The sequence below is a fragment of the Muntiacus reevesi genome, chromosome 8 (genome assembly GCF_963930625.1).
Source record: "Muntiacus reevesi chromosome 8, mMunRee1.1, whole genome shotgun sequence".
Lineage (NCBI taxonomy): Eukaryota > Metazoa > Chordata > Mammalia > Artiodactyla > Cervidae > Muntiacus > Muntiacus reevesi.
This window is the reverse complement of record NC_089256.1, coordinates 30,853,174-30,866,960: the sequence shown is the minus strand read 5'-3', so window position 1 is coordinate 30,866,960 and position 13,787 is coordinate 30,853,174. Positions and strand designations below refer to the sequence as shown.

The 13,787-nt window shown below is 40.9% G+C and overlaps 1 protein-coding gene across 1 annotated transcript in view; it reads left to right on the top strand.

The window, feature by feature from the left end:
- LOC136173611 (collagen alpha-6(VI) chain-like) overlaps positions 1–13,787 on the top strand; it is a 147,204-nt gene that overhangs the window by 108,860 nt on the left and 24,557 nt on the right. Inside the window, exons 27-32 of the mRNA XM_065943303.1 lie at positions 1,861–1,896; positions 2,595–2,657; positions 7,198–7,260; positions 8,395–8,430; positions 8,548–8,584; positions 10,768–10,779. Coding sequence (XP_065799375.1) covers positions 1,861–1,896; positions 2,595–2,657; positions 7,198–7,260; positions 8,395–8,430; positions 8,548–8,584; positions 10,768–10,779 — 247 coding nt within the window. The remainder of the gene's footprint in view (positions 1–1,860; positions 1,897–2,594; positions 2,658–7,197; positions 7,261–8,394; positions 8,431–8,547; positions 8,585–10,767; positions 10,780–13,787) is intronic.

Below are 13,787 nucleotides of genomic sequence, written 5' to 3'. Positions count from 1 at the left end.
ATATCTTATGGAGAATATGATAGGAAAAAAAAACTTGATAGTTTAAGGGGCAGGCAACAATTAAAACTCAAAATTAATTTCCAGTTCTTTGCAGAGATGTGCATTCAGGGGCTGACTGGTTCCAGCCTAGACAGTACATCTAATCTAGAACCCGAGGGAGGCATTCCAAAATATGTCCTCTGAATATGTTTTACTCTAACCATTTGTGAGAAGTTCTGCAGGGCCTTTCCAAATGCAATGGGCCAAGCAGTCATTCTAAGATTAAACCTCATAACTTTATATCAGAATTATAACTTAACATTGTCACTGAATACTGAAGTGCTGGAAGTAAGACAGATAACTTTACCAAAAGCAGTGATTGCTGTATACCAACAATAATCACTTAGAAATCATAGTAGCATCCATAAAAACATAAAATAGTTAAGAATATCCTTTCTACAAAAATATTCAAGACCTATAACAAAAATTACTAGGATGTAGAATTCCAATAATTGGAGACATACAAAATACTTGTTGGAAAGTCTGAAACATTATAAGGGTCAATGTAATCTCAAGTGAAATCCCAATGAGAATGATGTAAGGGTCTGTCTAGAAGGATAAACAAACTCCCCAAAGCTAAAATTTCTTTTTAAAAAACCCTAATGAATGAAGGATTTCCAGTGACATCTTCATTGAAAGTAACCTTAGTATCTGATAAAGTGGAACTATTAAGTAGCTCATAGCCCTGGAATATTGAAAGTGTTAGTTGCTCAGTTGCGACTAAGCTCAGTTGCAACCCCATGAACTGTGACCCTACAGGCTCCTTGGTCCATGGGATTCTCTAGGCAAGAATACGGGGGTGAGCAGCCATTCCCTTCTCTAGGGGATCTTCCTGACCCAGGGATCAAATCCGCGTCTCCTGCATTGCAGGCAGATTCTTTACCATCTGAGCCACCAGGGAAGCCACTGAAATATTAGCCACTCCTTAAAATGAATGTAGATGCTTTTACACATAATATATAGAACTTATGTGACAATGTCAAGTAAATATCAAAAAGTAATAAGAAAAAAAAACAAACGTGTATTCTAACTGATCTACCTGATCTCACTTGCCTCAGTTCTCCTGATGTGTTTGTAAGTCACCTTCAGGTGGTAAGCTTAGCCATGCTGTCCTCTACCTTAAGGCTTCCGCTCCTACTGGAAGCACTGACTGAGCCCAGGAAATGCCAGCTCCTGTGATAGCATCAGGGCACAAAATAAAATATGGCAAAATATTTATAGTAATGGTTCTGGGAAGTGAAATTTGGGTGAATTTTCTTCTTTCTGTCTTTTTATTATTTTAAATATATTTGAGGAGAGATGACTTCTAATGATCAGAAAACAAACATTATCTTAAATAAAATATTTTTTTCATCAAGTTAGGATTATCATACGTTTACAACTATAGCCTGTGGCCAAAGTAAGGTAAACAGAATACCAGAAAACAAATGATCCGATTTAGTCTGCAGGCTTCCCCAATTTTTCCTTCAAAGTTGAAATCCAGTTTAAGAAGACTATTTCAGAAACACATGGTCAGATCACCAGCTCTCCTGCTGAATGTTTATATTTGAAGGAGAGCTGAGGTGTACATTTTACCCATTGATCTTAGGTTGTCATGATGTTTTGGTGAGACCAGTCAATAGTTTAATTTAGAGACTGGAGTTAGTTTCTCAGACCATGCAATACAGGGTTTTTTTGGGGGGGGCCCTTCCTTGGTTCAGAGGCACTTTTTTTTTTTTTTTGGTTCAGAGGCATTTAAAATAAATAAGGCAACAGGCAAAATTAAAGTCAATATAAATCTACGCCAGTGATATGAGCATATATTAATTTTCTCAATTATAGGGGCAAGAAGGATTCCCTGGAGAAATTGGACCTAAGGTACTGTGTACTTCGTGCTAACTAGAGATCAGAGATACTCCTGGGTTTATGAAATGTGTTGTAGGACTATAGAAGAAAAATAATTATAAATGGATAAAAAGAAACCTTTACGGAGCAAGGGGAGAAGAAAGAAGCAGGCTTTTAAAAGTAATCTTTTATTTCTAGCTTTTTAATTCACAAGGAAGAAATCATCCATGTTTTTCTCCTCATGTGTCCTCCTCCCCCTCTACCGTATGTATTTTCTTCTTTGCTCAAAGGGAAGTAAAATGTGAGAAAAACCAAAATTACCTGATCTCACTTGCCTCAGTTCTCCTGATGTGTTTGTAAGTCACCTTCAGGTGGTAAGCTTAGCCATGCTGTCCTCTACCTTAAGGCTTCCGCTCCTACTGGAAGCACTGACTGAGCCCAGGAAATGCCGGCTCCTGTGATAGCATCAGGGCACAAAATAAAAAGCACAGTCCATATCTCCAAGGAGGCTGTGTTCCACCTGGAGAGACAGAGAAATAAAACAGTGAGATTTCAGTGGGGTGTGCTGAGAATCAGAAAATGGGGTCATCAGGGCAAGACACTTCAAAGAAGGCTATTAAAGATAAAAATATGTGTGAAAAATGTCTTCATTTGGAACCAGTATAAAAAGACACTGAGATATACCTCTGGTTTTACTAACCGTTTTGTTTTGTTTTTCTGAACTTATTTAGGGTGAGGTCGGGGACCCCGGTGGCCCAGGAGAAACTGGACGCAAGGGCGCTAGAGGCAAGACGGTAAGTTTCTTCAGTCATAAAAACCTACAACCTCAGCTACAGTGGGAAGTCCTACCTCAGGTTCTTATAGTCGTTTGAGTTGTCACTTTGTCCCATAAGCTTGTAAAACGTGTAGTTTTTGTTAAGGCAAACTTGGTGCAGGGAAATGGATATTTTGCTCCTTCTTTGCCAGCAATAAGGCAATGAACTATTGGCTCTTAGTGACCAGGTTCGCCTGATCTGACTGATAAGGTACCATTCTTAACACTGGAAATAAGTTGTGCATTTTTTTTTTTTTCTTAAGGAACCCTTGTGGTCCAAAATAGTGTTTGCACCACCAAATATGACCCATTTAATCCTGTCCCCTCAGCAGACTTCATGTAACTTACTGCCCACTGGCATCTTGTCTCCCTTTTTAAGGTCTTGTCTAACTACTTTAAGGAGGTGATCTTCTCCCAGTTTAGCTCAGGAAAGTACATCTTGAGCTATCTGAGAAAGTTTTCATTTATTATGTAAGACAGTGCCTAAAGCTTTGGACCACCCGCCTCTCGTACCCTCAGAAGCATCTGTACCTTGAGCTTGCCTTGGGTTCTCGTGGGCTAACAATGGGTTTTGCCTTTGCTGACTCTATTTACCATACATTGCAAAAGTGAGATGGTCGCTTTATAAAAGACACAATCTTATGACAGTCCTCTCCTGAGACATTATCTCTTTTCATCAGAACAACTCTGATCAGGTAAATAGATCTTGATACCATGTCAATTGCTGGATAAGAAAAACACAAAGTCTGATTTAAAAAAAAAAAACTGTTGCTTGAGGTGGTTTTTCAGTTTTGTCACCATGGTTGGTTTGACCCTGATCTGTTTTTTCCTACAAAGTATAGCGAAAACTGTATGTGAAGAAACTATTCATGTGGGCTTTAGGGGTACAAAGTTTGAGAGAAAAGCATTGAATCATGTATATTACCATATGTGAAATAGATCGCCAGTCCAGGTTCGATGAATGAGGAAGGGTGCTCAGGGCTGGTGCACTGGGATGACCCAGAGGGATGGGATGGGGAGGGATGTGGGAGGGGGCTTCAGGATGGGGAACACATGTATACCCGTGGGTGATTCATGTCAGTATATGGCAAAACCACCACAATATTGTAAAGTAATTATCCTCCAATTAAATAAATAAAAAATAAAATAAAAAACAAACAAAAAAAGAAATACACTATAATGATAAAAAAAAGAAAAGATACTTCTTTCCCTCCACCTTACTTTTCCCAAGAGGACTGCTTCCTGGATGTAATTCTTTGCCTTATACATGTTTTTGGTTGACTGTCCTTTAACATTTTTGCTCTCAAAAGAAAAAAAAAAAGACTGATAAAAGAAAGATAATTGGAAAAGACTTTCAAATTAATCTAGATGTCATCTGCATTTTGAATCCTTTCTCTGCACGTGTTAATGAGGTAGTTTACCCGTGAACACTGGAGACACGCAAACACAGCCAGCAGTTTCTTGACTTCTTTTATTGCCCAGTGACATATTTACCATTTAAAAAAAAAAAAACAAAAACAAACTAATGGGGAATATATAATCTTTTTCTCTTGGCCTTTGGTTACTTCATCTTTTTCCCACATTGGACAATTTATCATTGTCTTCAATTTGTTTATTTCACCTGCCAAGCTGCCTGTTTCTACAACTTGTATTTTTGAGTTTGAAGTTTAGATACTGAAAAACTTCCAAGTTTTCGTTGGAGGGTTTTGGTAATAATGCTTTGAGTATCTCTTTAGTTCTCTTGGAATGATTATATTCCTAGTTTAAGTTTTCTAAATCTTTACCTTCTTTCACCCCAACTGAAGCATTTGTTTTTTTGTTTTTTTTTTAATCTGCTATGATTTTTAACCTGCCTTGTTTGGGGTATAAAGGTATGTTTGTATTTACACTTTTATCAACTTTACAAGTGCACACCCTTTGAGGCAGGGTTCCTCGGTCACAGCACCACTGACATTCTGGGCTGGATAATTGTGGGGGCTGTTCTTTGCTTTGTAGGACATTTAGCAGCGTCCCTGGTCTCTACCCACTAGAGTCAGCATCACCCACTCCCCCTCCCCCCATCGTTACTGCCAAAAATATCTCCAGACATTATCAAATGTCGCCCCAGGAGTCAGGGCTGAGGGTCACAGAATTCCTCCCAGTTAAGGACCACTGGTTTGGAGAGTCAACTAATTTCACAAAGTTTCTGCCACATAGCTCCTATTTCTCTAAAAGCTGTCTTGTTGCTCTACTTTCTGGGAGATTTCTTTGACTTTATCTTACAATGCTTCTTTCACAGTTAAATTTTCAAGCATTCATTTTTTTTTTTTTTTTTTTTTGCTGCTTGAATATTCTTTCTTAAACTATCTTATTTTTGTTTCGTGGTTGAAACAGCTCGTCTCTCTGAGGATATACATTAGTACTTTTGGAGTCTCCTTTGCCCAATATAGCCTATTCCCGGCAGGGTTTCTTTCTGCTCTGCTCTCTGGGGCTCACGTGTCTCTCTGTTGAAGAGCTGAGGACACAAAATCTGACTGGAAGCCCCAAGGAAATGAACGGGGCTTGATAGCTACAAGTTTCATTAAAGAGTGATCTGACTGAGTTGCTACTTAGCAAACATCTGAGAGCAGCATCTTGGGGTCTTCTCTGTCTAGTCAGGTTCCCCTGAAAAGATTCTTTCAATCTTCCACCTAAGGGTGAAGGTCTGGCTGCCAGCTTTCTGGGAGCCTCAGCTTTCTGGGGGTCTTGCATCTATTCCACAGCTTCATTTGATTGCCTCGTTCTCTGGACAGTACCACAACCTTCAGATCTGCCTGGGGTTTCCTAGCGTGGGCCAGCTCACTTTTACCTCAGTCATCGAGGAGAAAGAAGGGACATTCGACTCAACTGTTGAGAACGGGGAGGAAGCTTGGGGATTCCCCAACCAACCTGCCTTCTTTGCCCTCTCTCCTTCGTGCCCACTTCTAGAGGTACTTTCTGAGGATGCATTATAAAACACTCAGCCTCTTAGGTTTCCCTGCTGCTGGCCTAGGATTCAGCTTTTTCAGCTCTAAGTCATTTAATGCTTTCCAGTTTGAAAGCTATTGTCTCATTTTTCATTCTCCCCATGTTTGTAATTTTTTGTCTTTTAAAAGAAAATTGTCTGCTCACTATAATTTTAGTAAAACACTGGAGGAAACAAAAGTAAACACTTATGTTCAATAAACCTTTTATTCCCCTAGAGGTTAATCTATATCTTCTAAGTAAAATAGTAAGGTTGTATTTTGTTTTTCTTTTTCACTCAACCCAGCAGGCTGTGCATATCATCAGAAGACACAAAGGCCATCAGTAATTATTTGCTATTTCATAGGCAATGCTTTTAGATATTAAGTTGATTTTAAACAACCTTATTTTTCACTCTGTTAAAGCTTATACATCTCATGACATTATGAATAAACAAAGAAATACTGTCCTAATTTTTAAACTAAATTCTAGCTTTCTTTATGATAAATTATATTGTTGAATGCACACACATAAAGTAAGTAGTCAACAACTGTTGTTTTTATTTGCTACTGCTATTCCCCATTTTACTACAAATATTTCCAGCCAACTGTTCTATACTTTCTTATGGTTCTTTCAAGGGTTTTTAATATTTAAATTTTTGCTTTTCTGAGTTTTTTTGTTTGTTTGCTTTCATGTGTTTTTTAGTTTAGTCACCTGCTAAATTTAGATAAATTGAGATAAAAATTCATTTAGATATAAGTTTCTCCCTTGACCCAGCAATTCTAGTTCTAGCAATTTTTCTTAAGGAAATAATCGGAATTGCACATATGACTTTATAGTGGTATGCTTATTGTAACAACAGCAAACTTAAATGCCAACGATAAGGTACTGATTAAATAAATCATAGTATCTTCATTTAATAGCATATTATGGCAGCCATGAAAGTTGATTTTTGTGAAAGAATATTTAGTAACATGAAAATGTCCAGAAATATATGTTTAGTTTAAAAGGCAACAATAAAAAGTATAAAAATATATTAGATGGAATGTAAAATACCAGATATGAACTCTAATGTAAACTATGAACTTTGGGCGTTTATGATGTCAATGTAGGTTCATCAGTTGTAACAAATGTACCACTTCAGTGGGGGATGCTAGTAATGGGGGCATCTAGGAGTGTGAAGGATCAGGATATATATAGGAAACGTCTGTAACTTCTTGATTTCTTTTCTGAACCTAAAATTGCTTTTAAAAAATACTCTTTATAATTAAAAATAAAGACCATGATTTTAATCTAAATATATATATATATAAAATATTAAGATATATATAGATTAACACCACAAGGATAAATAAATAAAAGACTGGAAGAAAAAACACCAAAATATCAGCGAGTATTATTTGGGGGAGAAGAGGTTGCTGAGAATGTTTTTCCTTCTGTGTGCTTTTTTGGGAATCTCTCAGTTTTCTAAAGTGAAAGTGTATTGCTTTTGAAATGTAAAACACCCACATCCACAAACACATATGTATAATTTTAAAGTAAATAAATTCTGCTTTAAGGTATCTGCTGGGCTTCCGGGAGAACCAGGGTCCCCTGGGGAGCTGGGACCTCCTGGACGCAAGGTAAATCAAAAACCCATCAATCACATCAGCTCCTTTTCCAGATAAATAGTCAGTGCCCAAAGTCTTCATTATCCAAACGTGTATGCTTTCTGTGTTTGCAGCTTGGCAATGATTTCCACCTTTAATGTGCTCAGGGAGAGGAGGGGGAAAAATTGCTGATTAAATATCAGTTGCCATTTCTCGGGTGGTGGGGGGAACTGAGGAAGGAAGCGAAAAGAGATTTCTTATTTCATCTAGAATGAGGTTTCTCAATGATCAGTGAATTTTACTTATCTGACCAATCCTTGCCTTTTTCTCACAGTGAGTGATCAGTGAATGAAAGAACAGAGAGGAAATTAACTAATAGTGAATAAGTTACCAACACTGCATTCATATGGAACTTATTTTCTTGAGGAGTTTGGGTGGGGCGCCATCACATTTTTCCCTGTCCCTTTGAGCTCAGCCAGACTCTTCCTGTTCCAACTTGAAACTGAACAGATGAAATACAAAACAATTCCACTTTGTTCTTTCTATACCCTACTCATATAGATAGATATGTACATATGTATGTGTGTGTGTGTGTGTGTATATATATGATCATATACACATATATATACAAATATATATATGTATATATATATTCATTTTTGGAAGACAGTGAGGATTACCTTTCCAGATATTTGGCTTGTCCAGTCCCTTTGTCATCCAGCCGATGATGGGCACAGATTCAGGCTCTGCTCAGCGGCTGCCCAGTGGCCAAGGCAAAGCGTTGGGGAGCTTGAGACCTCTGTGTTAAGGAGGGGCTGGCCCAGGGGATGGCTCAGCCTTGTCTAGTTCTAGCCCCAGGATCTGCTCCAAAGCTCTCCTGGCCAGTGTCTCATCGCCAGCTCTGTCTTTATCTTCTGGACAACCCTTATCGTCCAGAGACACAGCTGGAGGACAGCGGCCACTGGAGGCTCACTACTTACAGTTTCCTCCCCTTAGAATGTTATTGTTAATCTGGTGATGAGTATCCTGCATGGATTTGTTTCCTCCCTCTTACTGAGAATAAAAAGGTTAAGAAGCTATCTTTTTCTTAGAGTAATGTTGATGTGTATTCTGGCTCCTGAGATGTGCTTCCAAAACCCTGAAACCACATTCTTTTTGTTTCCCCAGGGTGTGAAAGGGGCCAAAGGATTGGCTTCATTCTCTGTACGTATCTGCTGACTCCAACAGAGCCCGAGCGTCCCGTGACATTTATTTATTTCTCAACTTGCAGGACCTGGAGCTGTTGGTTAATTCATTCTGTTTTATTTTTTTGAACTGCAGACATGTGAGCTCATCCAGTATGTGCGGGACCATAGTCGTAAGTACCACACTTAGGATGATCACCCGGGGTGTCAGCATTCGTAGAAGAAAAGCAGCAAATTCTGCACTCAAAATTGAGACTAGTTACCAGACAGTTTCTTAAAATTAGAGATGTCACTGTGTGTATTTGGGGGCGGCATAGACTGATGTCTATTAACTCCCTCTCTGGCGGCCAGCATGTCTACTGAAACGCATCCCAACACTAAGGAAGGATATATTTAGTGCTTTTAATCAGGGAAAAATGAAGATATGAGGTCAGAACTCTCCTGATGGTGAAATCAACCAGTGAGGAGTCACATTAAACTTTATAAAATTATTAACCCCTGACAACAGCTAAGGATTGAATCCAGCTGCTGTGAAAGAGCCAGCCATGGCAAGGAGGTATCCTGGCAGGTGGGAACTCTGACGTTTGTTTATCATTCCCTGAGAAGGTGTGCTTGACTACCTTGAATTAGACTCATTTGCTTCTAAAATTACCCAGTCTGCCTGTATTTTCTTTACTTTCAAAGTTTTAAAAGCCAAAAAGGGGTTTTGATTTGGCAAAGGCTCTTTTGAATTTGCTTTGAGACCCTTAGAGCAGCCTCTATCAAAACACGAGTTAGCAGCATCAGAGGAATTCCATGGACAAGATGAGGAGACTTGGTTGTCTAATGTTCACCTACAAATGACTTCCAAGATAAACGTTAGGACTGAAAAAAAAAGTCACGGTTCCCTCAAGGCATTTGAGGGGAGAAAACAGACAAATTAAGAACCCATTTCTGAAGAGGGGATGGGTCTCAAAGACATGGACTTTCCAAAGCTTTGAATGCAGTACTGATCTTAACTTTGCCTTGTAGCAGAATGGAACCATCCATTCTGGGAATCAGATCTATGCATTGAATCATGAAGATTGCTTGCTTTGAGGCTGGAGTAGAAGAGTGGGCTCTCTGATGTTGGAGTCACGTGACCTATATATTGACTCAATGGTAGATCCAAGTGTGATGAGATATGAGCTTTCAAAGTGTGAGGGATTTAATACAAAATTATAATTCCAAAATGAGGTACAAAACTACTTCAGAAGTGTCATTTAGAACAAGAAAGGAAATCACAGCCAATGACTTCTACCTGTTATAAAAGTATGTGATCATGTGAACGCATGGCTGGGCGCTTCACAAGGCCTTGCCAGGGGCCCCTTGGGTGAGAAGTTGACAACAGTGCTGCCCAGAACTTTCTGCAATGATGCAAGTGTCCACTGCACTGTCCAACATGTAGCCACTAGCCACAGGGGAATTTGAGCCTTGATGGATGGTTAGTGCAAGTGAAAAGCTGCATTTATCTCATTTAGTTTAAATTAATTCAAATGTAAAGAGTCACAGGAGACTAGTGGCTTTCCTATGGACAGTGTGGTCCTAAAGCTTAAGCTTCATTTGTGTCTGTTAGTCGCTCAGTCGCATCCGACTCCTTTTGGACCCCCCTGGACTGTAGCCCACCAGGCTCCTCTGTCCATGGGATTCTCCAGGCAAGAATACTGGAGGGGGTTGCCATTCCCTTCTCAAGGGAGCTTCCCGACCCAGGGATCGAACCTGGGTCTCCTGCCTTGCAGGCAGATTCTTTACTGACTGACCTACTAGGGAAACCCACATCAGAGAGTAATTTGACAATACCTATCGAAGTTGAAGATGTATGATCCTCTGTGTCCCAGAAATCCTGTTCCTACACAAATCCCTAGAGAAAGCTTCATTTACTTAAGAATAAATCTATCGAGGATGTTTACATATACACACACATATATAAATATGTATATATGTGTACCTATATATAATCAGTAGCTATAAATACCTACATGGGGGAATTTAGAGTGAAAAGGGATTAAGACCTTTTAACTTTCCAAATTCGGTGCATCTCTCTGCAACGTGCTGTCCCCTCCCAGGCAGAGAGCCTTTCCCTCTGACAGCTGGCTGCCTGCTACTGATTTATGGTCCTCCTGTGTCTCCAGCCCTGTTTCTCTGTGGAAGGACCTGTTCTTTTGCCAAGATGCTTGATCTGTCTGTGTATCTTCAAACGCTCTCTGTGGCCTTGATTTGTTGAGTTGTCTACAAAAAGCTCACAAAGTCGAGTCTCGGTTGTCATGATTTCTTACACAATACAGAACGCTGTTCTCCTACTAAATAATAACCCACTTCTTTTGTTCTTCTTCCCCAGCTGGCAGACAGGGTGAGTAATTTTATTTATAGCATCTTATAATCAAGCTCCAAAGTGTCGCACATCTGGAAAGATGATTTAGAACATTGTGTTGCCTACGAAATTATATAAATTTTATCTAAGCCCTCTTGGTAGCACAGCCCTCCAATAAATCACTTGAGTTTAAGCTGAGTCTCACAGCTCTTTGTTAACCAAGTGTTTGATTTTTTAATTATTAACATTTTAATGACTACCAGTACCGTTTACCTTACCAATAGACTTTTTGTAATGATATTTTCCCCTCCCTCCCTTTTCTTTCTCTATTTATGTCTGTAGTCTAGTTTTTAAGGATTAAGATGCAAAGGGCAAAAGTGCATGGAATAAAGTTAGGGATGATAAGATAGCAAGTAAGCTACATGTGTAGCTCAGATAGTGCTATAATCTATGGCGATCATGGCTGATGTTAATTACCAAATTGGCTTAATATATTCTGGGCCAGTTTTCAGGAATATTACACAAACTGGTTATATGATGTTTCTGTTTAACCCAGAGGGCGATGGTCCTCCATACCTTTATACCCTTATACTTCTTATATAAACGCATCAATCCATGTACTCTGGTTGCTTGTTCACTCATTCAACAAATATTTATTGGAAGCCCATTATGTTGCAGTCTCTGTCCCAGACAGTGCTGACTAAGATGGACATAATTCCTGTCTTTGGAAGCTTCCATTCTTATGGAGGATCCAGATAAGTGAACAAGCAAAAGAATTACAGAATCCTTTAGTTACTATGAAAGAGATAAAGAATGCAATATTCTGTCACAGAATAACATTAGAGGAGGGGAGAAATGCCTTTGAAGGGCGAGTTCATCAATGAGGCAATGACACTGAAGTCTGGATGAAGAATAAAGAAGAAGCCAGCTTTGCAAGATCCAGGCAGGGAATCCTGCAAGTGAAAAGGCCACAGCACAAGAGAGACCCAGGTGTTTTCAGTTCCTGATGGAAGCCCAAGGTCACTGAGCCACGATGGTGAGGGGGACAAGGCATGTGAAGAAATGGAGAAGGAAGCAGGGACCAGATCCCACTGGGCTTTGTAGGTTACATTTAGGAGGCCAGATTTTATTCAAAATGGAATGGGAGGGCATTAAGAGTATTGAAGATGTGAACTGATGAACAAGTTTTTAAAGTTTACTTTGGCTGCTGTGGGAGACTGAATTGTAGGGAAAGAGAAAGTCGCTCAGTCCTGTCCGACTCTCTGCCACCCCATGGTCTATAGAGTCCATGGGATTCTCCAGACCAGATTACTGGAGTGGGTAACATTTCTCTTCCCCAGGGGATCTTCCCAACCCAGGGATCGAACCCAGATCTCCCACATTGCAGGCAGATTCTTTGCCAGCTGAGCCACAAGGGAAGCCCAAGAATACTGGAGTGAGTAGCCTATCCCTCCTCCAGGCATCTTCCAGGCCCAGGAATCAAACCAGGGTCTCCTGCATTGCAGGCAGGCTCTTTACCAGCTGAGCTACCAGGGAAGCCTTGCAGGGAGGATGCGTGTAAAAGCCAGAGGACTCGCGTTGCAGGGAGGGGCCGTCTGGGGCTCTTCTAGGCCGGCTTGGTAGCGGCCTGGACGGGCCTCCGTTGCGGGGTGGTAGTCCCTGGCGAGACCTGGGTTCGCCTCCTTCCTTCCTCATTGTCACTTGCTCTATGCTATGCAGTGACCGTCAGCATATCGGTCCTCCACGTGGGGACTCACATCTGGGTAGGTCCTCCCCAGGACCTCCACAGTCCAGCCCAGCGTTCCTCAGAATCCTCGGGGTGCTGGCAGCATGCTGGTGAGCCCTGAGGGGTTTCCCCCTAAAAACCTGAATTTTTTTTGTTATCGTCAGCCAGGGTGCTTGTACCTTTTTCCCCTGTATGGAGCTGAGGCTGCAATGTTGTTATTGCTGCTGTTGCTGCCATGTGAGACGGCAGCCCAAACAAAAAACTAGTGGAAACTTTGTCGTGTTTGGTCACAATTTTACTCAGTTTTATTGTAAAATTGACGTGACGTTGGTTTTTTGAAATTTCTGAAATTTTTAAGTTTCTGCTCAGCCCCCTAAATTAGACTCAGAAAGCTAGTAAATTCCGTCCTTCTCCATTGAGATGTGCAATTTGGGGGTTGAATATTTATTCTTACTTGTCCTTTTGTCTATGAAGGTCCTAGCATCTAGGACCAGAGGAGATGATAACCCAGCACTAAGGTGATGGGGTTCCCCTTGTAGCTCAGCTGGTAAAGAATCTGCCTGCAATGCAGGAGACCCGGGTTCGATTCCTGGGTCGGGAATGGAGAAGGAAATGGGGTCCCTGGAGAAGGAAATGGCAACCCACTCTGGTATTCTTGCCTGGAAAATCCCATGGACAGTGGAGCTGGCAGGCTACAGCCCACAGGGTCGCAAAGTCAGACACAACTTAGCAAGTAAACCACCACCAAGGTGATGAGGTCCAGGTAGACCAGCTGAGAAGGTGACCCCCTCCTAGGCCAGTTGGCCAGCTTGGGTCAGAGTCCTGAGCTCGCCTGGGAAGAGTTGACTTGCTAGCCTCTGAACGAGAGGCGGCCCCCCTCCAAGGGAAGGACCACCCCCGACCTTCCTCTTACCAACATGCATCTCAACACCAGGCATCTCATCCATCTTGAAAGTTCTGTTCTTCTTTCTGTCCCTGTTCCAAAGAACTGTGCTTTGTTTGCTTCTTTTTCATTCAACATTTATGAGATCCCAGATACATGGCAGGGACTAATTATCAGCCATAATCATACCTGTATCAGTTCAGTTCAGTCACTCAGTCGTGTCTGACTCTTTGTGACCCCATGGACTGCGGCATGCCAGGCCTCCCTGTCCATCACCAACTCTCAGAGTTTACTCAAACTCATGTCCATTGAGTCGGTGATGCCATCCAACCATCTCATCCTCTGTCGTCCCCTTCTCCTCCCACCTTCAATCTTTCCCAGCATCAGTGTCTTTTCCAGTGAATCAGCTCTTTGCATCAGGTGGCCAAAGTATAGTTG